This window comes from Lampris incognitus, chromosome 10 (assembly GCF_029633865.1).
Source record: "Lampris incognitus isolate fLamInc1 chromosome 10, fLamInc1.hap2, whole genome shotgun sequence".
Classification (NCBI taxonomy): domain Eukaryota; kingdom Metazoa; phylum Chordata; class Actinopteri; order Lampriformes; family Lampridae; genus Lampris; species Lampris incognitus.
In genome coordinates this window covers 13,358,103-13,381,528 of record NC_079220.1, presented here as the reverse complement: position 1 = coordinate 13,381,528, position 23,426 = coordinate 13,358,103, and the positions used below count along the sequence as shown (strand labels likewise).

At 43.2% G+C, this 23,426-nt stretch overlaps 3 protein-coding genes and 1 pseudogene across 3 annotated transcripts in view; 3 read left to right on the top strand and 1 right to left on the bottom strand.

Annotated features, from left to right (window-relative positions):
- The first annotated feature begins 2,001 nt into the window (after positions 1-2,001).
- Positions 2,002-8,003, top strand: polr3h (polymerase (RNA) III (DNA directed) polypeptide H). The gene is made up of 7 exons (XM_056288011.1): positions 2,002-2,148; positions 2,284-2,420; positions 2,755-2,851; positions 3,359-3,445; positions 4,736-4,799; positions 5,004-5,238; positions 6,694-8,003. Exons 2-7 carry the CDS (start codon positions 2,310-2,312, stop codon positions 6,742-6,744), a joined length of 645 nt encoding a protein of 214 aa, XP_056143986.1. The 5' UTR covers positions 2,002-2,148; positions 2,284-2,309; the 3' UTR covers positions 6,745-8,003.
- A 1,747-nt stretch (positions 8,004-9,750) lies between these two features.
- Positions 9,751-14,282, top strand: csdc2b (cold shock domain containing C2, RNA binding b). Its single transcript, XM_056287755.1, has 4 exons — positions 9,751-9,878; positions 11,967-12,402; positions 13,043-13,165; positions 14,120-14,282. The coding sequence occupies exons 2-4, from the start codon at positions 12,221-12,223 to the stop codon at positions 14,280-14,282; spliced, it is 468 nt and encodes a 155-aa protein (XP_056143730.1). The 5' UTR covers positions 9,751-9,878; positions 11,967-12,220.
- LOC130119298 (phosphomannomutase 1) overlaps positions 14,159-23,426 on the bottom strand; it is a 38,316-nt gene continuing 29,048 nt past the window's right edge. The window contains exon 8 of the mRNA XM_056287754.1: positions 14,159-14,298. Within this exon, the coding sequence (XP_056143729.1) occupies positions 14,272-14,298 (27 nt within the window). The 3' untranslated portion in view covers positions 14,159-14,271. The remainder of the gene's footprint in view (positions 14,299-23,426) is intronic.
- On the top strand, positions 22,231-23,312 carry LOC130119297 (probable histone deacetylase 1-B; annotated as a pseudogene).

Below are 23,426 nucleotides of genomic sequence, written 5' to 3'. Positions count from 1 at the left end.
CATATCATAATGAATGTCTGTAGCTTTGTCTGTTTCAGTCTTTGCCATGTTGTCGCAGAGTAACCACTGATTTCTGGGTAATCAGCTATAGTTCTCAAGACAAACTCCTATGTATTTAAAAGTCAGTAGCTTTGGATCTGTGTGTAAATCGTGTTTATATAGCTGCATTTCGAATCGGGTTGTGTACATAGTCTAAGAATATATATATATATATATATATATGCAGAAAGAAGAAGCACACAGGAGAAGCTGTATGCTGCCTGTCTAAATGCAGAGCCTTTTGCTCCATTTGCGACCCAATGTAACATAATGTAAAATTATAGCTTGTCACCTGTTGTCTTTCCTGGACGAAATCGTGACAAAAGTTTTTTTTCATGTTTTCCCTCCGTCCCTAAAAAGGTTAGTTCCAAAAAACAACATGGTTTGTGGGTTTGAATGAAAGGCTAAATGGTTAAAGATCAGAATTTTGATTGTAACAGTTGGTTTTAAATGCTCTTGAATCTGTTGTACTATTGTGTACTGAATGATTGGTGTTCTTTTTTTTTTCTTTTTTCTTTGCTGCCGTGTGTCTCACTCCTGGGTTGAATTCTTGGTTCTTTGACAATGAAAAGGGAGCATTGTACATGGTTACAGACCCACGATGCTTGGTTTCATTTCTTATTTTCTTTTGATTGTGTTCAAAGTGTTTCCAACGATGGGGGTGACATGAAATGGAATTGTTACGTTTGTTGTTTGGACACAAACGACTCTATTCAGAATCAATTGTCCATACAATATGGAGTGTTTGAGTATTTAAACCTATATTACCCATCCCAATGAGAATCATCACCAGTAATGTGTTTTGTTCTCCTCACCACCCAGCAAAAGTACTGTACTCACTTTGCTGGCAAACATTTCCTTTTCCTCACATGTTTTTTGCAGTAATTGCCAAAGATGCCTGAAAGAAAGCGCTCAGTATCCCTCCGGTGACACCTGACATATTACAAAACTAATCTTTCAGTTTTGTGTGATAACTTGTTATTGCAGAATCAATATACCCAGCTTTACCTGACTCCCCATGAACAAGATGTTTGTATAAGAGCAGGAAAGTGCCACCTGCAGAACTCACCTGGAGTTATGCCCGTCGTGTAGCTTCTTCAAAAATATTGACCAAATTTGGTTGTTTTGTTTAATTCTCTAGACATTCATAGCAACGCCCTTGAGGTGCAATTTCTCCATACTGTGATGTAAGATAATTTGTTGTTCACTGGTTCAGGTCTGTGAGTTTTTTTGCGCGCTTCTGTAAAGTGACAAATTACTTATTTGACGTTATTCGCAACGGCTTTGTCACCTCATACGCCCAACGTGTCATTTGATATAAGCTGTCTCGCAAACAGGACCGATCTGTTCAGAAAAGGCAACAAATGAAACTGTAATAATCTGATATGAATCCGTGTTGTGATTGTTAATTTATGTCATAGTGATATTCTCTTCACAGATTCCATCGCAATTTTTGATTTTAACCCTGATTTTGTAAAAGTAGGCGATTTGAAATGCTTGCAGTTTTGTGGCTTGCAAGGTGAAAATGAAAATGAAGCATCTTAAAATATTTCACTAATAAATGCTAAAAAAATAAAGATTGCATTTAATTACTTAGCTTTATGGGTTTTTTTTGGGTTTTGTGTGTGTGTGTGTTTTGTGTGTGTGTCTTTGCCGTGTTATTGTGTGACGTCAAATTATAGTGTATTTGCCAGTCAACATGTGTAGGGAGACGCCGCCTTTCATTATAGCAGGTGAGGAACACTGCTCAGTAACTTGGGCGTCAGGCTACAGCCATCGTCTTCAAGGTGAACAATCCCTGGCTCAAATATCCTATTTGAAAAGCGGGGTTGGCAAAGCTGCTGACACAAATGAGAATAGCCATAGGAGTCAAAAGAAAAATTAAAAGAATTAGATCGAGGAGGCCATAAATACTCTGCGCCTTTAACTCTGCGACATGCCGTCAAGCGTAAGGATCTGTCGTAAATCATCTCATGTGGCGACGCAAGACGATGCCCGGCCAAATAGTTAAAAACAATGTTGGGTAATGACCTTTTGTTTTTGTTTTGTGATAGTGGAAGAATGCTACCGAGAAAAACGGCAAAGAAGCAATAACTAAACTTCTCGCCGGTGAGTCATGTCATATTTTCTGGCTTAAAGCAGGTTTGGACCTAATGCTAAGTTAATTGATGTGTGTGTTCTTGCGGTTAACGCGGCATTATACACTGTTTGCTAAAGTTGTACACTATCTGGTCCACGTGTAAGGTACTTGACGACATTAGGGCGGCATCATGTTCGTGGTGGTGGAAATGGTTGACACGGTCAGGATTCCTCCGTGGAACTTCCAGAGGCAGCTCAACGATACAATATCTGAAGAACTCAACAAGAAACTGGCCAACAAGGTGTGTGTGTGTGTGTGTGTGTGTGTGTGTGTGTGTGTGTGTGTGTGTGTGTGTGTGTGTGTGTACATGTTTAGCTATCCTAATGTGGACCACATGTCCTCATAAGGATAGAACAACCCTAACCCACCTACCTTGTGTGGACATTTTAGAGGTCCTCACAAGTAAAAGGGTCTATTTTAGGGTTAGGACTTGGTTTTGGGGTTAAGGGCTAGGAAATGAATGTAGTCAATGAGGGGTCCACATAGGATAGTGTGTGTGTGTGTGTGTGTGTTTGCCTTGTGAGCACATATATTTTCCATGTTAGTTGACCTCAGTCTTATTTTCATCCACAAAGGTAGTGTACAACGTTGGCCTCTGCATCTGCCTGTATGACATCACTAAGCTGGAGGATTCTTATATATTTCCAGGGGACGGGGCCTCACACACTAAAGGTATGCTGACAGTAACGTTTATCATAGTATGTACATAACAGCATTTCAAAGCACATCCTGTGAGGTTTTCTGGCGGGAAACGCTGGCATACAATCTGGAGAAATCTGATTTTAAGTCATAAGAGATCTTGTGGGATGGCAGTTTACTGAGAAAGAGTCCACCTAATAGTTCAAACAAGTATTTTTTCTGTGGTAATGAATCAAATTGTGGTTTTTTTGTTTTTTCACTTCCTAAGTTTTAAGATTCTGCGATTGTTATTTGCCTTTTGCAATATGGTTATCAGGGTATTATGGATCCCTACAGAATGATATGGATTTTGCAAAGGATTCAAAGACTTGGCTGCCCTCATCATTACTCTTGTATCATCCTACTTTAGAGTTAAGGTCGGGGTTTAAATCTTGCACGCTGACTTACAATCTCTGTAATAACTTGACAGTCAAAAACGCTAGGTAACTCAAATACCACATTTAACTCTCATTGAGCCTATCTTCTCTGTCTTTGTGTCAGTTCATTTTAGATATGTTGTTTTTCATCCTTTCCTCGATGAGATTCTGGTTGGGAGGATTAAGTACAGCAGTCAGGAGGGAGTCCATGGTAAGTAGTGCCCTTGGATTTTTGGCAAGTTTTAAGTTACAAACCTGAAGATAACTGTTTTTGTTTGACTCAATGACACCTGTGATTATATCGGATAATTGCAGTGTTGTGCGAGCCTTTCAAATCCCAGGGAACCATTAGAAATGGGTCCTCCCCCGGATTCGTAAGAGGGACAAATCTGGCATAAAATCGGTCCAGTTATCCTCTAGTGGGTGCTCGGCTTCATTGAACAGCATCTGATAATTAAATGGAAAGAAAAGTTGTGAAAATGTAACTTTGATCATGAATCGTCATCTTTACCTCGTGACTTTTAAAACATTTACCACAATTGTTTTCTCATATTTAGGACTGTGCACCATCCCCACAAATGTGTTGCTGTACTAAACCTGTACTTGGTAATTTTGTTAACTTTCATGTTTCATGCAAAACGCCAGGTAGGCTACTCTTGATTCTCCTGTATTTCTGACACCTGCTCATAAATTATTTGAATAGGATGCATCTTATATGACATGGAAACAAGTGGAACTTTTTTTTTTTAATCAGTGCTCAAATGATCTATTTTCTTGTTATATTTATTTGAGATTAAATCCTTTTACTTTTGACCGTAATGCTTGCAGGTGCGAGTATAGAGGATTGCAATGGACAGGACAAAATGTACAGAATTCACAAATGAAGAGTGAAATGTAAATTTCATGTGGCTCAAAATTAAAAATACATCAAGATCAACAAATAGGCAAAAAGTCCACAGGCAACAGTAAAAATATGCATTTGTAAATTTGAATTTATGGTGAAACATAATAGTCTGTCATATTCCAAAATGGATTAAAAACGTATTTTACTAATTACGTAGTGAGAAATTATGAATCATCGTGCATTTTTGTGGATTATCCTGTTAGACATGTTTATTGAAATAGAATCCTCCATATAGAAGACACGTAATCGAGTCTGAAGGTTAATCTTGCATAGATCTCCACTTTTACATAAGCTTTTGGTAACTTTCAAGTTGGAAAGCTGCAGATCATTTTAATAGAACTGCATCAAACTTGACCAAACAGTAAGGTGTGCTTCCAACCACAATTTATTTTAAATGGATAAGAAATTGTTATAAAATTAGGTCTGGGTCTGAAAAATGGAACATGCTGTCCATTGTAAACATCTTGTGCTTGGCTTTTTGGCTCACGATCTTTCCTTCCTCACCCCTAAATGTGTCCCTGCTCTTCTATGAGCTAGAAATAATTGAGCTCTGCGTGTGGTAAAATGCATTGTGTCCTTTTCCTTTCTGTGTTACAGTAACCATGGGGTTCTTTGATGACATCCTCATTCCCCCTGAGTCGCTGCAGCAGCCTGCCAAATTGTATCCTGAACCTCATTTCAGTGAAAACCTTTCTATTAAAGGGGATAATGGGCTGTGGTGTGACTGCTTTGTTTCTTCTGTTCAAGGAAAGGTTCACGGCGAGCTAAGTGTTGTGATGTTAGCTAAAATTGAGTGCTACTTTTCTGGTTTTAATGTAACTTTAGTTGCTGAGCCAGCAAGTCTTCCTCAGCCCCACTCTCCCAGCGATGAAGCAGAGCAGGTTTGGGTATGGGAATACGAGACCGACGAAGGGGCCCATGATCTCTATATGGACCAAGGTGAGGAGGTTCGTTTCCGGGTCACAGACGAGGTCTTCCTGGATACGTCGCCAACGGGCCCCGCAGCTGCAACAACAGACACGGAACCACAAGAGGGACAATCCACGGCCCCGCCAGCAGAAGACAGTGGGCAGAAGAAAGAGGCACCGTACACGCTAATTGTGAGTTATATAAGCCTTTTTAATGTGAATTAATAAGCGCCTTGATTCACTATGGTGATGTTGTATACTGAATCATTTGATGATGATGATTTATTTCGAATATGTACATAAGCAGGATATAACGTACAGATAATTCATTGCCAATAATCTGAAGTGATCAATAAATCCACACATCACATTTGGCGAACAAATCTCCGTATGCTTCCGATTATGTGTTACATGTTTGAAAAGGAGTAGGAGGAAGTATACACTTATTTTTTCCTACCCCTTCTCACCTACTCTTAAGTTAATTACATTACATTACAGTCATTTAGCCAACGCTTTTATCCAAAGCGACTTACAATAAGTGCATTTAACGTAGGAAATCAGGGGAACTACTAGTCATTAGAGGTCATAAGTGCATCTAAGAGCAAAACCAGTGCAAGAAAGATTTTTTTTTTAATGAGTGAATACAATAAGTGCTAAGAACAAGTAACAGGGTAGTAGTTCTGAAAGAGGTGAGTTTTCAACCTGCGCCGAAAGATGAGCAGCGACTCCGCTGTCCTGACATCAGTGGGGAGTTCATTCCACCACTGTGGGCCAGGACAGAGAAGAGCCGTGACCGGGTCGATCGGCAGCAGGGGCCTCTGAGCGACGGGGCAACCAGGCGTCCCGAGGCAGCAGAGCGAAGTGGTCGGGCAGGGGTGTAGGGCTTGACCATGGCCTGGAGATAGGAAGGAGCTGTTTCTTTCACTGCCCTGTAGGCTAGCACCAGAATCTTAAACTGGATGTGAGCAGCTACTGGGAGCCAGTGTAGGGACATGAGAAGGGGAGTTGTGCGGGAGAACTTAGGGCGGTTGAACACCAGACGAGCTGCAGCTTTCTGAACAAGCTCGGGAGGTCTGATGGCCGACGCTGGGGTGCCAGCAAGGAGGAAGTTGCCGTTGTCCAGCTGGGAGATGACCAGAGCCTGGATGAGCACCTGTGCTGTCTCGTCGGTGAGGAATGGGCGAATCCTCCTGATGTTAGAGAGGAGAAATCTGCAGGAGCGAGCAACCGATGCAGCATTTGCAGCAAATGACAGTTGGTCGTCCAGGATCGCACCCATATTCCTCACAGTCCGAGTTGGCGTTACCACGGTGTTGTCAATGGTGATGGCCAGGGCTCGGTGCGGGCAACCTTTTCCCCGGGAGGAACATCAGCTCTGTCCTGTCCAGACTGAGCTTCAGGTGGTGTGTCGCCATCCACTGCGTGCTTGACTGACATCTCGGAGTCAATTCAGCATTTCAACTCAATTCCCACAGTACTGTGTAGTTCACATTCAATGCAAGTTGTGCTGCACAATACAAACTCAACTACTGTGAACATTAAAAACAAAACAAAAAATTCAAACACAGTATAAATTTTATCATACCAACTTTGTAAGAGTTGAGACATTTGAGTATACTTCTCCCTTACTATTTGCTTGTGTTTCAGGGGACCATCTGTGAGCCAGGACTGGGCCTCCTGTCATGGTGGAACAGCTAGTAACGGGCGAATAAAGTAGGGATTTGGCTGAAATGAACAGATTGGGTGTCATTACTAAAAGAAAAGAAAAAAAAGGAGGAGCAGACAGCTAACAAAACAAGTCAAGTCAATTTTATTTGTGTAGCCAAATAGCACAAATGACAAATAAATTTGCCCCAAGGGGCTTCACAGCAACACAGCATCCTGTCCTTAGACATAGGTGCTATACAAAGAAAAGTGCTATACAAAGAAAATCTGGTTGATTGATTAAACCCTTGCATCGGATAAGGAACAACTCCCTAAAAAAAACCTTTTAACAGGGCAAAAAAATAGGAAGAAACCTCAGGGAGAGCAACAGAGGAGGGATCTCTCTCCCAAGACAGACAACATGCAGTGGATGTTGTGTAACACAATTTACACAATACAACATTGAAAGAGGATAACAGAATCATAATGGAATTATAAAATATATGAAGAATATGATGAGCAGGATGCCAAGCAGTGTCCAGACGCCATCAGAACAGCGTCACTATATATAAAAACAAAAAAACAAGAGGAGAACTGATGGATATCACCTCTCTCACTGAGCTGTGACCCCTCATAAAGATTTAGGGGTCTGTGAAGGGATCCTGTTGACGTGGACGCAGATGTTGCCGTAGTCCTCGAGTGTGCCAGAAGGGAGAGTCTGGAGTCTCAATACTGGAAAATTCATGTTTTACTTCTGCTGTTATTGCTGAGACAGAGACATAGAGACCTTTGGACATGATCGGGGTCGGGTATTCAGTCTCTGAAAGACTGTGTACCTCAAATGGCGAAATGCTTTCTGCACCTTGAGGGAGCCTGTTGGGTTTGAAATAAACAGTGTAGCCTCAAATGTGGCGCCCCGTCACACTAAGGTTCCCTCACCGGAACTGTTTGTAAGAGCTGCCGCTACCACTGTCCACCACTAACCTACCAGGAGTTCTGGGACACCCAAGGCACAGTCCTCACTTCCGGTCTAAATGCAGAACTTCCATGTGAACTGTCTATTCTTCTTCTGCTTTCGGCTTGTTCCGTTTCCCAGGGGTCGCCACGATGGATTTGATAGTACCCCATCGGTACCCTGTGAGGGCACAGCACCCATGGCGGTCTTGTCAATCCGCATAATGATTTGGCAAAATGTTCCATCAGATGCCCCTCTTGACACAACCACTAACCCTGCGGACTGTCTGTTAAAGTCCTGTCTTGAACTTTCTATTAAAATTCATATGTAAAATCATCGGAATTATTTTTTTTTCAGGATCTGGTGTCATGTCACGACCCCGTTTGGCATTTTCTGTGTGAATAAATTCAGAAACTTGCGGTGAAAATTGAGCGAGATATGTCTGGGATGATGCCGTTGATGCCAATTGACCTTTCGCAAAGTACCGCCCCAGAACGGTGCTTGTCCAATCCTACCTTAGCAACGGTCCGTCAAGCCTTCAAACACACAGCAAAATGCTGAAACGGTGTGCCTATGGGATCTGCAAATCGGATACTAGACATCTGAAAAGTTTGGAGGGGTGTAATTGTCTTTCCCTTCCCGAAACCCAGAACGCAAGAAGCGCAATGTTGGCAATAGATTTGGCAGTATAGCAGACCCCATGGCCAGCTTAATCCATCCAAAATCAACAAAAATACCCGTCTGCTCCAAGCTAAGCTTGCTACTAGCTATTATTGATAGCTAATACAGCTAACGTATTATTACTGTTACTTTTACCCACACAATGCGCTGATTTCTTCCCTCATGTTTTGGTGTTTTCCGGCTACTTCCTGGATAGTTCTGAAATGCTTGACGGGCATAGCAACAGTAACTAAGGGGGGCGGGACTTTGCGAAAGGTAAATTAAAAACGTTCAGCATGGGCACCTGAATTTTGGCGTTCTTGGTCATTAAAGACTGAGTGCCGAACAGGCTTGAAAAATTCAACATTAAAAATGTGCCGCAGGTCATCTAAAAAAAGAAAAGATTTGAATAATTAAGTTAAAATCTGTTGTGTAGTTGGTTGAGTATCAGACAACACACGAAGCAGAGGAACAGGGGGAGCGTGTACTTAGCACTGTTTTTCATCAACACGTTTTTACTTCTTCTACTACTTCTACACATGCGTAACTCGCAGTACCTGGAACATATAAACCATAGTAGTGCCACCTACCAGTCTCCAACGTAAACAGCATTAACAGAACACTTCATCACCATGTATATGGACGCGACAAAATCGAGTGTACGATGTAGACCTAATGTAATAGCAAGACAGTGCATACCACGAAACATCACCTCTTCTTGTTTTAATGATAAAGGTTTGTGTTGGCGAGAACCATGGCTGTGTGTATTTCATGGCGAGATATTTGTTGCACTTATTTAAAATGCAAACTTTCTCCATTTCACTGAGCAGCTTTGCTGAAAGGCACTTGCCTGTTTATCCGGAGCAGTAAAAGGGCACATCATCAAAATGGAGGATTGTGTGAATTATATATTTATTTAGATTTTGGTCATTTTGAGTGATTATAGGGCATGGATCCCGTAAGAGATTAGCGACAGGCTGTGTGTGTGAAGGACGGTGAAGGGCAAAGGTTGCTCTCGTCTGTCAGGGATGCGTATCAGCTGCTTTGTGTTGTGGACGTGTGACGCTGCAACGCCAGTGTCAACGGTTTACAATACACCAGTGTTTGTTGTCCAACCGAAAGGTCCTGTGCGCACTGTTTCTTGTGACAACCGAAGTGGTCCAGCAAACGAACGTGTAGTATTGGTTTTTTTTTTTTAGAAATGTGTTGAATGTAAACACGTCCCGCACGTACAGAGTGCAGAGACGTGTGTGAACACAAAAGGGAGAGGTATCCAGCGTGTCACTCAACCCACCCAATCCTCCACCACCACCCCATAGCACCCTCACTATCTGTCCATCACACACATACACACACATACACACACACACACACACACACGGGGGGGGGGGGGGGTCGCATCACGCCATTGGAATCTCTGCCAGCTGCGCAGACTCGCCGCCCCTAACTAACATCAGGCTGTTCCGTCGGTTTACGCGGATTTACTCGACTTATTTATTTAATTGCGCGTTATATAATACATACCGACGAGCACACGCTCCGCGTCTTCAACCTGCCGTCGCCCTCCGGTGCGGTAAGTAACACTCTCAACAACTAATAATAATATTGATAACAGAAAAAAATCTTAAAATGCCTGCAAGGGGGAGGAGGAGGAGGGTTGGGTACCGTTTTTTGGGGGCTATTGTGTGGCTTGAAGTGATAGAGAGCCTCTGCGTGCATGACAGATCGTGCAGCGGTTACCAATGAATGAACGTCGGGCTGTTTTCGGGGCCGGCTGTGCGGTTTTGTCGGTGACTCGCCGAGGCGCCTTGGAGGAGCAGGTTCCACCCGCCGCCCGGTGCTCTCAGGACGGCCGGCGGAGCCGCCGCGTCTGTTGCCCAAGTTATTGTGTCGGCACGCGCGCCGCCCGTGCCCAGATTTCCGGGGAATGCTCCGGCAGTCCCAGGAAAACCGGCTACTTTGGGGGGTTATTTTTGGTTTTAAATGGTGAAGCTTTTGATCGGATGTGAGGCGGAGGAGTAAACTGATTTTTGGCTGAGTGTTACACGAGACTCATCAGATACACGCCCACGCAACGTGACCGACTACCGAGATGATTCATTTCTGGACATCACGTGAGAGACGGGTTTTCTGTCCTTTCCTAATGAGGACACGTTACACGTGCTTTTTACTCCGCCGCCAGACGGAGGACGGTTTCCTTCTTGTCCCACATTAGATTATAAATCGGGCCCACTTCGGGTAGCCGAAGAGATAATAGAAACCCTTACGGAGCTAAACTTTCTATATTGGTGCCAATTAATATTATTTGACCCCCCCTACCTGCGGGAATTGTGACATTTAGTTCATGTTTTTGGTCCACCCCCCCCCCCCAGTTTAACTCCTTTCTGCAATAGCATCATAGTCAATTACAAAATCGGCTGTCTCCACAGACGACACACAAATACAGCTGTGCACACGTAATCCCACCATGGAGCCATCACGAAGTACATATTGGAAAAAAAATCGGTATTCGGTCCGTTGACATAACTCGCCCATACTACATGCTGGCGTCACTGACCCCACAAGAGGCGGTGACGTCGTCACCGCCCACAAAAGGCAGTGACGTCGGCGCGCTGCAGCTTCCCTGACGTCACGTCGTGGAGTTCCGGCGGCGTTGTCTAGTGTAACCTTGATGATGCGTGGCAGGGGAGTGGGAGTGTAGTGGGGCCTGATCTGCTCTGTCGCCTTATGCTTTGCTCTTCCCAATCACACACACACACACACACACACACACACACACACACACACACACACACACACACACACACACACAATGCTCTGTGTCCTCATCACTGCCCACACAATGGACGCTTTTGTTTCCTACTCTTGTTTTCACATTTCAGGCAGATGATGTCCTGCAGCACAAGGAGCTGCAGATGCTCCATATCAGAAGCTGCTGCTTGTTGCCTTTCAACTTGTCTCTGATCCTGTGCGCATTATCAATATAAGATAATCGGCCTAAATTAAATGTGTCTTGGGGTGAATTATCCCGTTGAGCAATGATGGGGGATCATCATCTTCTCATCCTCATGCTTAACCTGGATTTAACAATAAATGTAATCGTGAGGAAATTGTAAAACTAACGGGAGATCATATTTTCAATGGTAACGTCACCTTACCAAATGAGCAGTTTAACATTTTTTCTACCAGTAGCAGACTTCATTCATAATTCATTAGTATTATGAAATCAGTGTTATAGTGTCTTTCTTTGAGAGACAAATCGTGTCATTTGTTCTTAAGTCTATAAAGCGCTTTGAGCTATTGCAAATGACATACACATTAAATGTACTATTATTATTATTATTATTATTATTATCGTTATGTAATAAAAGCACATGCATTTGATTGTAATCCCTTCTCTTCAGTGGGATGCAAGTTATTTCATCCTGAATTAGATGGGAATTTCCCAGAGCTTGAGAAAAATGTCTGCCATAGCGGCAGGAAGGACTACTTATATTGGTTCTGCATTTTACATTTTCAGTGGTCTCTACCATGAATAGTCTTTTTGTTTGCTGGATGACCCCTCTCAACCCGCTCATCCTCCACAAGCTTAAACCCATATGACAATTCTCTCCCTCCTTTCCCTTCCCCTCCCTCCGTTTCCTCTGGTCTCTCTTTCTAGATAGACCTCCACCCACCCACCCAGCTGGCTTGAAACGGCAGCAGTGACCTGGATAACCACCTTGCTGTGACACTGAGGCAGGCCTCGATTAGGAGACACACGAAGAGACGCTGGGAGACAGTCGGCAGTGTCAGCAGCTTGTCAGCAGAGACCGCGGCTTGAAGAAAAGCGGTTCTACTGTCACGGATCTGAGCACGCCACGCCGCCCTACACCCACCCACACACACACACTCACACACCCCGCCTGGGAAGACATGGCGGACCCCAGCCTCACGTCGCCCTCTGAGACGCCCCTGCGTTCTCCCAGCACCCCTCTTTCCCTCTCCTTCCCGTTCCTGAGGGAGGGCAGCCGGGTGTGGGAGGAAGGCAGAGAACAACCCCGGCCCCGGGAGCTGCCCAGCCCACTGCCCACCAAGCGCACCCGCACCTACTCCGCGTAAGAAGGGCCTGGCCATATTGTTTACTTTGTCCTGCAGTTGCAATTCATGCATGCTGTGTCATTCTTTGGCTGGTGTGTTTATGGAGTGTGCCAGGACTGAAGAGAGAAACGAAATGTGTTTTTTTTCTCTGTGAATTCCTGCACAGGGGAAGTACTGTCACCTCTCCTCTCACTGTGTTGTTGTCAATTTGGCGAAGTTGATCATACTCATTACTCCATCTGCCCTTCCTCCTCCTCCGGTCCTCCTCTCTTTCAGTACTTCCATTTCTTTTGGTTCTCTTCCATTTCACCATCTCCCTCTCTCCCTGTGAAAGCGCCTTGAATTTTATCAGACAAAAAGTGTGTGTGTGTCGGCCCTGTGATGGCCTGGTGGCCTGTCCAGGGTGTCTCCCCGCCTGCCGCCCAATGAATGCTGGGATAGGCTCCAGCATCCCTGCGACCCTGAGAGCAGGATAAGCGGTTTGGATAATGGATGGATGGATGGAAAAAGTTTTTATTATTGTAAATGTCATTTTATTGTTGTGTATCTAACACTGGTTAGTAGTCAACATGATAACAAACTACACAATTTTGCATTAGATGCCAAAGGAGGACTGTCATCCTCTCTCTCTCTCTCTCTCTCTCTCTCTCTCTGTAGTACGGTACGTGCTCACTCAGGCCCGGTGTTCAAGGGTGTGTGTAAGAACTTCTCCAGGTCACAAGGTCACGGCTTCATCCGCCCTTCCCATGGCGGTGAGGACATCTTTGTTCACATCTCAGAGTGAGTGGCGGACGCACGTAACACACATTTCATGAGATCGCATCTCCAACAGATGAAGATTACACAGAAATGGTGGTTAACTTGCATTGTCATGACACCTCTGGGGTGTGTAACTAGGGCAGATCAGTCACTCGCTCATCAGTGTTAAGTGTCGCAGTGCAAACACTGGCACAAACCATGAGGAAAAACAAATATACGCCCAACTAAATACTCTTTTGTATTTAACTAAGTCAACTAAATACTATTTAAGTCAACTGAATACTATTTAGTATTTAACTAAGTCAACTGAATACTATTCAGCTCGGTGTTCAGGCTTCAGAATGTGCAAAATGATCCCTGAAGAAGAACGGGTAGGTGACGCTCCATTAGTCATTAAGAATCAACTCGGGGTCATCATTTATTGTTTTTGTATTTATATGTATTAAAGAGCCACCATCACCTTCTTCTTCAGGGATTAATCAATCGGCACAAGTTGTCAGAATATCTCAAGGACCATCTCAACGCTCTCACAATGAGATTTTTAAGAAGCCAACCACGGCCACATGATATGATGATGATATGACAAACATCCGCAGGCTAATGCAAACCATATGTACAATGAACATACAGAGAGGATTCAATTAATGAATGCCGTTCTTTGTGACACGACACGTCATTGATTAAATTGTGTGTCTTCAGTCATCACATGAGCCCTCGTCACCACCTAATTCCTGTATATTGAACTGTTTTTAGCGTTAAGCGTGCAATTCCTAAGTCATTCACAGCGATAAGCCCTCTCTAATTTAGGTCACATTTCAATTCTCTGTCGGTCGTAATTTTGTATAAATTGCACGGTGATCTGTCAGTTGTTGTGTCTTCTGAAACCCTCCCTGCCATTTCTGAGTCTAAACAGCGACAGCATCAGGATTTATCAGCCGAGTATTGTATTCACCTGCTTATTTTGGTCCATTTCAGCATCGAGGGGGAGTACGTCCCGGTGGAGGGGGATGAGGTCACGTACAAAGTCTGCCGAGTCCCACCGAAGAATCTCAAGGTGCAAGCGGTGGAGGTGAAGATCACGCATCTCAACCCAGGGACAAAGCACGAGACCTGGTCTGGACAGATCATCAGCTCCTAGGCCTTCGGCTCCGGGCCTAAAGAGGCACAATGGGGGATGGGGGGGAGGGGGTAGGGTAGGGACTCGGGTGATTAAGGCCATGTCCACACTAACACGGATAAATTCTCTCCATTTTAGCCCTTCATCCACGCTAAGCTGCCGCCGTTTTCGCCAGCCAAAGGGAGCTTTTCAAAAATGCTGACGTAAGATTATTCCGTCAATAGCAAAAAAAAGTAAAAGAAAATTATCTAGAAGATAAACGAGACTAAAAGAAAAAAGGGTTTTTCCTATTGTTTTGGCATCTCGATGCAAACGGCAAATTTTTTGAAAACGATCTGAATGGGCCAGCATGGACGGAAAACGTCTGACCCGCTTTCGACATGAGAACGGCATCTACCAGTTTCTCCGGGCTGGTGTGGACGTGGCCTTTAAGGTCGTAGTTGGAAACGAGGATGAGTTCAAATCGAGCATCATAGCACCATACTCTCAAATCTATTTTATTATTCTTTGTAGACTTTACCTATGTGCAGCAGTCCTGATCTCTTTGCCGCTGTTAATGGTGAAACCGGTGGATTCTGTTTGCCTTTTTTTCCCCATGTTTCGACAGCAGTGAACAGATCAGATTAACGTAGGTGGAAAAATAACGACAGGAGTTATGATGAGAGTACACGCAGCCAGACATCAGCAGAAACTTGAGGATCTGGGTTTCCTGGAAACTGGCCCCACAATAGCCTGACACACACTGTATTGGTAGCAACTGTCGAGGCCATCGAGGTGCAGTCAGTCCTCTGAGCTGGGATGCACAAGTGTAAGAAGTAACGGAGGCTTTGGGGTGAGTCTTAAGAGACACGGATCCACACTGAATTCAGTTCTTCTTCCTGTCTACTCAGGGTAGTTGTGCACTTGTTTATTTGCACTTACTCATCCCGAAATAGATATGAAGGATCACAGATTCAAGTCTTGGTTCAGATGTGAAAGTGTGTGTGTATGTTTTTGTTTTGTTTTTTGCCCTAACCCGTATGTGTTTTAACATCAAACGCCAACTTTGGGTAGAAGGGTTGAAAATTGAGCACAGATGGTGGTTGTGAATGTATGAGGAAAGCAAGCAGCAAGAGAATCAAGGCCGAAGAAGCTTGACCCGAGGTTTACGGAGAGAGAGAGAGAGTATAGAGACAGAGAGAGAGAGTATAGAGAGAGAGAGAGTGGAGACAGAGCGAGTGTAGAGACAGAGAGTGGAGAGACAGTGCAGAGACAGTGTAGAGAGAAAGAGTGTAGAGACAGAGAGAGAGCGCAAGAGTGGAGACACAGAGAGAGAGGGGGAATGGAGGGTCCATCATGAATATATTAACAACCCCCCCAACAGCAGTGATTCATATGAACCCACATTTTACATCGGTGATGAAGTCTCGATCAGATGTCACAGATAACATAACCCCCCCACCCCATGAGGGTTCATAAGCCTGACAGGAACATATGATGACCCGCCGACACACCTGTGTTTTGAAACACTGCCTTAGAGGACCAGAAGGAGAGCGTCTGTCTGTGATGAAGAGGAGAGAGGAAGGTGCCAAGGGGTCGAGGCACCGTAGGTCAGAAACGTTGGGACTAGATTTGTGTCTGAGGGAGAGCGAGCTTTAAGCATGGACATTTGAAAAGCCTGTTTTACTGTGAATGGATTAGTGGCTATGAGTATTTTCCTTAAAAATATGAATAAATAAATTGTGTTTTATTTAATTAACTTATTTATTTGATTTTTTTTAGATTATGTGTAGGTTATCTCAAGATTGCTCCAGGTAATGCATTTTGTTTGCTGTATTGAAAAGTTATCGTTTAGGGCGCGGGGGGGGGGGGGGCTTAAATGGGTGGAAAACTTGTTTGTTTAACCTAGCAGGGGCGATTTGTTCCAAGTTCAGTTTATTCTCCGGTTTGAGATGTCTTCTTTCAAACTGAATCGAGCCACGAACTGTTAAAAGAAGTAGAACTCTTTCTGAAGTAGCGATCTCTTTTTCTATTGTTAGAGAAATGATGTCGCCTTGCTATTTCTTGGGAATAGTGAACGAGATAAACTACGTCATTTTTGTAGCCGATGCCAGAATTCAGCGTCGCCGAAATGTGATTTGCAGTTATTTTCACGTTTGTCCAATATTGATCTTACTGTCTGTGGGTTTCTATAACATCTGTTCCATATAATCTCTATGCATCTTGTCTGTGTAGTGTGTCACCGCCTGCATTTGTCCCAACACGAGATTTAACGTTCTGTCGAAGGACCAGATTTGTTTCTGTCACGTCGGAGGGCACCCTCACGTTGTCATCGTTACTTATTGGGCCTTGAGAAAACATTAAAGCATTTTATGATACACGCATTTGGGTTGCGGCTGTATTCTTTGCGTTATTGCACGTGCGACATCTGCAAGTTTATTCAAATGTCTGCAAGGAATGCAAAGTGAGATAACGGAGAGAGATAGGCGGAGACACGGTTAGGCCTGAAAAGTTAGATACATGCTTGAGAACCTGTTTTCTTAGTTTCTGTACACATTTACTGGGGACACAGTTGCCATTTCCCAAAGTATACCTCGTAAATGTGCTAATTTCCCATTGAGGTCAATGTAGTCAATGCATTTCACAGGGGTGTGATGCTCTCACACGTTCTTGTAACTAGATTTTTTAATTTTTAGCTTTCATTATGGATAATGTATACATCATCATTGCGCTGTCATTCAAGTGAATGCTTAACACTGTCAAATAAATCCAACCATTTTGTATACACTACTGTACATTGTACATATACTGGTACACTCTGTCATGTCCATCTACCTCAGGCATGTATGTATCTAAGTAACCTGCTAACATCTATTTCAGCCTCTCTGATATATTCTCTGCACCATTGCACTTAATCGCCTCTTATTTCACCTGTATACTACCTACCCTCCAGTTCTCCAGAAATATCACTAGCGCCATATCTCACTTTGACTCTTGAAAGTCTAGACAATATTATTAGGTAGCTCAGGTCCTCCAACTGCTGCTTGGATCCTCTCCCTACCAAATTTTTAAGCTGTTTTTAATTGCTTAGCACAAGATGTTTTATAAATTATTAGCTACTCTCTTCGGGCAGGTATATTTCCTGCAGCACTTAAGACAGCTGTCATTAAATCACTTCTGAAGAAGAGCAGTCTTGATGGGACAGCTATTGCCAACTACAGACCCATCTCCCACTTACCATTCCTCAGCAAAATACTTGAAGAAAAAACAGTTTATTCTCAAGTTAATAACTATTTAACATCAAAAAAACCTCCTAGCCATTTATCAATCAGGTTTTCGATCTCACCATAGCACAGAAACAGCACTTATCAAAGTTGTGAACAATCTGCATATGAACACAGATTCTAATAAATTGTCTGTTCTTGTGTTCCTGGATCTCAGTGCTGCCTTCGACACCTTTTGATCATGATATTTTGCAAGAGAGATTAGAAAAATGGGTCGGCCTTTCTGGCCCGGTTCTCAACTAGTTTAGAACATACCTACAGGACAGGCAATTCTTTGTGTCTATTGGAGACTTTTCCTCGGACAAAGTGGGTATAATGTGTGGGGTACCCCAAGGTTTGATTATTGGACCACTACTATTCAATCTCTATATGCTCCCTCCCACTCGCATGTTATACAGAAACACAAAATAAATGACCATAATTATCTAGGCTATTATGCCAATTATATAGCGCACTTGGCGCCGGAGGATTCAGTGTGTGTTTTCATTTTGTTAATCTGTTTTTGCTATTTAGAAAGTCTGGCTATTATTTGGAATTCATTTAAACATTTATTTAAGTTGGGTGGCGTAGTGATTAGCACGGTCACCTCACAGCAAGAAGGTCCTGGGTTTGAGCCCTGGGGTAGTCTAACCTTGGGGGTCGTTCTCTGTGTGGAGTTTGCATGTTCTCCCCGTGTCTGCGTGGGTTTCCTCCGGGTGCTCCATTTTCCTCTCACAGTCCAAAGACATGTAGGTCAGGTGAATCGGCTGAACTAAATTGTCCCTAGGTGTGAATGTGTGTGTGTTGGCCCTGTGATGGAATGGCGGCCTGTCCAGGGTGTCTCCCTGCCTGCCACCCAGTGACTGCTGGGATAGGCTCCAGCATTCCCGCGACCCTGAATAAGAATAAACGGTTTGGATAATGAATGAATGAATGCAGATAATTCACAACTGTACATATCCCTATGTCCTGATGACCTAGATCCCATACATTCCCTAATTCAGTGTATTGACGATATTAATTTATGGATGTCAGAGGACTTTTTACAACTGAACAAAGACAAGACAGAAATACTTATTTTTGGTGCAAAGACTCAGAGGCAGAGAATTACAGCTCATCTCAGCTCTCTGTCTCTGGAGTGCAAAAGTGAAGCTAGAAATCGTGGTGTAATCATAGACAGTGATCTAAATTTTAAGAGCCACATCAATTATCTGACAAGATCAGCCTTCTACCATCTTGGACTATTCACCGGCCTCCCAAAATCAGTTGTGCACCAACTACAGTTAATTCAAAATGCGGCAGCATGTGTTCTCACCAGAACTAAAAAGTATGAAAATATTACACCTGTTCTTAGATCTCTGCATTGGCCCCCCGTCAAAACTAGAATTGATTTTAAAATTCTGTTAATTGTATACAAAACGCTCGATGGCCTTGCACCACACTATATGTTCATTACTTACAAACCAGCAAGAACTCTCAGATCCAATGGCAGTGGTCTTTTACCCGTCCCTTGTGCTAAGTGTAGAATAGGGGAAGCTGCATTTTGTATTTACGCCCCAAGTAGATGGAACGCCCTGCCGAGGACCTGAGAGAGGCCCCCACACTGGACACATTTAAAAGCAGGTTAAAAACCTTATGTTTTAAAACAGCCTACAGCTAAGTTCTAATTTTGTATATTTTGCTACTTTTATATATTCTGCTGCGATTGATGTTACTTAATCAGTGTTTATGGCACTTTTATTTATTTTGCTAACTCAGTTTTAAACTTGTCTGTACTTTTATAAAATTTGTACTTTTTTTTACCTTACCGTTTTTGTTTTTTGGTGAGGGGGGAGATTTTATTGTTTTATTGTATGAAGCTCTTTGCGTTACATTTGTTTGTATGAAAAGTGCTATACAAATAAAGTCTGATTGATTGATTGTATAGGGTGGCATGGTGGCCCAGTGGTTAGTGCTGTCACCTCACAGCAAGAAGGTCCTGGGTTCGAACCCCGGGGTTGTCCAACCTTGGGGGTCATTCCAGGTCATCTTCTGTGTGGAGTTTGCATGTTCTCCCCGTGTCTGTGGTGGGTTTTCTCTGGGTGCTCCGGTTTCCCCCCACCATCAAAAAGACATGCATGTTAGGGTTTATACTCCTGTCTGTGCCCCTGACCAAGGCACTGGCAAGACAAACTGGAGTTGGTCCCCGGGTGCTGCACAGCAGCTGCCCACTGTTCCTAGCTACACAGCTAGGATGAGTTAAATGCAGAGAGGAATTTCCCCACGGGGATTAATAAAGTATATCAAAATTTAAAAAAACTGTGTATATAGCTGAAGATTGTTGTGTTGTAGTATTGTTATTCTATGTTCAGTACACAGAGAGCCATGAAACCGGAGTCAAATTCCATGTAGTGCAAACCTAAATGGCCAATAAACATGATTCTGATCATCATCATCATCACAGCTGTATGGCAGGGATTATTAAACTGAGGGATTATAAGAACCTTAAACTACTCTGACCATACCGCTGCATTAATCCACCAAAGAAATAGATTAAACTAGAATCAGGTGTATCAAATCTTGTTCAGGACAGGACAAGTTTGTCCCAGAAACTTGGGCCCAAGGGATGACCACAATATGTTTAAGAAAAGTCTCCTAAGGACCCCCTGGGTAACTTCGAAGGATCTGCAGGAATCTGTGCTGGATGCCACGGATCGCCTGTTGGAAAAGGCACAACACTGACCTACTTTTAAAAGCAGTCAGGAAGGAGGAGGGTTCTCCCCTCAAAAGAATATAAATGCACCAAACAAGGATTGAAGAACAACATCACTGAATAGTAATGAAAGCTGAAAGGAGCTCGTTGTCTCATGTTTGGTATAAACAACATTGACTTTGAATGGGACAACCTAGCACCGACTAAGTCTGGCCTCCTAGTCAGCGGAGTCAACCATGAATTCCACATTGTTTCAGGGAATATTTGTGATTAATGATGTATGAGGGAAAAAAAGAAGCTAAAACTCTCATTCAAAATGGATCTTCCTGCAGGATGATAATCCAAAACACTCAAATAAGCAGCATAATGGTTTAGAAAGACGCTGGAGGTCATTTTAAATAAGGCCAAAAAAAAAATCCCTTACACAGTTGGAGAAGCATTGAGATTGATAAACAACCATTACAAATGTCTACATCAAGTTACTTCTACCAAAGACAGCAACACCAGCTACTGTTGAGAGTTCACCAATATTTTCTGCACAAGGAATTTGTATTTTTGTTGTTATTGTTGAATAAATGACTGCAAAGTTAAGTTTTCATTTACATGTCATCTGTTCCTTGTCAAAAGTATTGAGATGAAAACTGAATATCCATATCGGAAAAAGAAATGTTCTCGATGCTGTACCTACGCAGCACTATAGTCACTCATGGCAAAGAAAGACATTGCAGGGCTCCGTTTGGTAAAATTATATCAAAAATGATTTATTACCATGGACGGACACAAACAACAACTCATATCGATACATGACTTTAAAAGAGGAAATATGCAATCATGAGTAATAAGTAATACATTATGATGATTAGGCTTCTACTGTACAAGAAAATCCACATTTCTTTGTTTCCTTTAAGGTTCAAAGAGTGCTAATAGTTAGTATTAGATTGCTATTGGAGAAATTTTGGCAGTGTGCAAAGCCATTATTTATAGTAATAATAATAATAATAATAAAAATGACGATAATAATAAAAATCACCTATTCTAGGATGCACTAATTCATCCCCTCAGTGGTTAAAAAAAAAAAAAAAAAATCTAAAGCAATGCATTGCTTTCTGAAAATTGTTTAGTCTGGTGCACAACAGCAGAATTGAGACAAAGTTGATAACCTGGATCCTCAGACCCAAGACTAGATTAGATTTCTTAAAGCACAACTTCGCACATGTTTAGGATTCTGTGGGATCAAAGATGCCATCAGCTTCCGAGTGTGTGAAGAAATCAAGATGGTTGGAATGATTTATGGGTCATCAACTTCCAAGTAAAACAAGCCACGGTCTTCATTAATACTTCATTATCTTCTTCCATCCAAATGGATACAGAGCCAAAAACACAACAACAACAACACTTAATCTGTTTAGTTTAATCTCTCATTCTCCTGCTCTCCCAAGTATAATCTGTCCTTTCTTTATCATTGTTTACCGTCACTAACGGTTCACCACATTCATAAGCACTCATCAACAGCCCAGTTCATCAAACCAAACCATTAGTCCAAAACAAAAGCAGCCTTTATGACATCTTACATAAAATGGCATTATACACCTCTGACAATGTATAACTGGCACCCACGAGATTTAATTAATTTCAATACACATACACATTATTGGGGATGCTACTAAACACATCAGTTTGACAGATGTAAAATACATCTAATTAGAGAATTAACATCTCTGGCAATTGATGTAAAATGGCGCCGTCTCAAGGAAGAAAGTTTGCTATTATCATGATGGTGACGTGGGGAACTACTATGGCCAGGGCCATCCCATGAAACCCCATAGGATCCGCATGACACACAACCTCCTCCTAAACTATGGACTGTACAGGAAAATGGAGATGTATAGACCACACAAAGCCAATGCTGAGGAAATGGCAAAATACCACAGTGATGAGTACATCACGTTCCTGAGGTCCATCCAACCAGACAACATGTCAGAGTACAGCAAACAGATGCAAAGATTCAACGTAGGAGAGGACTGTCCTGTTTTTGATGGCCTGTTTTGAGTTTTGCCAGCTCTCAACAGGTGGCTCTGTTAGTGGGGCAGTGAAGCTGAACAAGCAGCAGACAGACATCGCCATAACCTGGGCTGGCGGGCTCCACCACGCCAAGAAGTCTGAAGCCTCCGGCTTCTACACCACAGACAGAGTCATGACCGTGTCCTTCCACAAGTATGGAGAATATTTCCCTGGCACTGGAGACTTGAAGGACATTGGAGCAGGAAAAGGCAAGTACTATGCAGTAAACTACCCGTTGAGGGATGGCATTGATGATGAATCCTATGCAGCCATCTTTAAGTCTATAATGGCTTAAGTGATGGAGATGTACCAACCTAGTGCTGTGGTTCTCCAGTGTGGAGCTGACTCTCTCTCTGGAGACAGATTGGGATGCTTTAATCTGACCATCAAAGGCCACACCAAATTTGTGGAGTACATGAAGACCTTTAACCTGCCCCTGCTGATGTTGGGTGGAGGAGGCTACACCATTTGCAACGTTGCCCGCTGCTGGACCTACGAGACAGCTGTGGCCTTGGACTGTTCTATCCCCAATGAGTTGCCCTACAATGACTACATTGAGTACTTTGGACCAGACTTCAAGCTGCACATCAGCCTGTCCAACATGACCAACCAGAGTACCTGGAGAAGATCAAGCAGTGTCTGTTTGAGAACCTGTGCATGATTCCCCATGCCCCTGGGGTCCAGATGCAAGCAATCCCCGAGGATGCCCCACATCCAGACAGCGGGGATGAGGATGAAGAAGACCCTGACAAGGGTGTTTCTATCCATGTCCATGACAAGAGAACAGCATTTGAGGAGGAGTTCTCAGACTCTGAAGATGAGGCAGAGGGGCAGGGAGGAGGCCGACATAATGCAGCCATCCACAAAAAAGCTAAACGAGTGAAAAAGGAGGAAGAGAAGGAAGGCGAGGAAAAGAAAGACGTGAAAGAGGAAGAAAAAGAGGACGGGAAGATGGACACATCAGGGACTAGCATTCTCTGCATGAATACTAGTCCTGTGCAAGCGTTGTGTATGGACACAGAGAACGTGATGTCTTTACCACCCAGACCAGGCTGATTTATGTGAGGAAAAGCCCTAAGAGTGCCCATGGAGAGTATGGAGAGGATCAAAGCTCCATCTACAAAACCCGTCATGGCCAATCAGCAGCTGAGACCCTCCTACTGACAGACA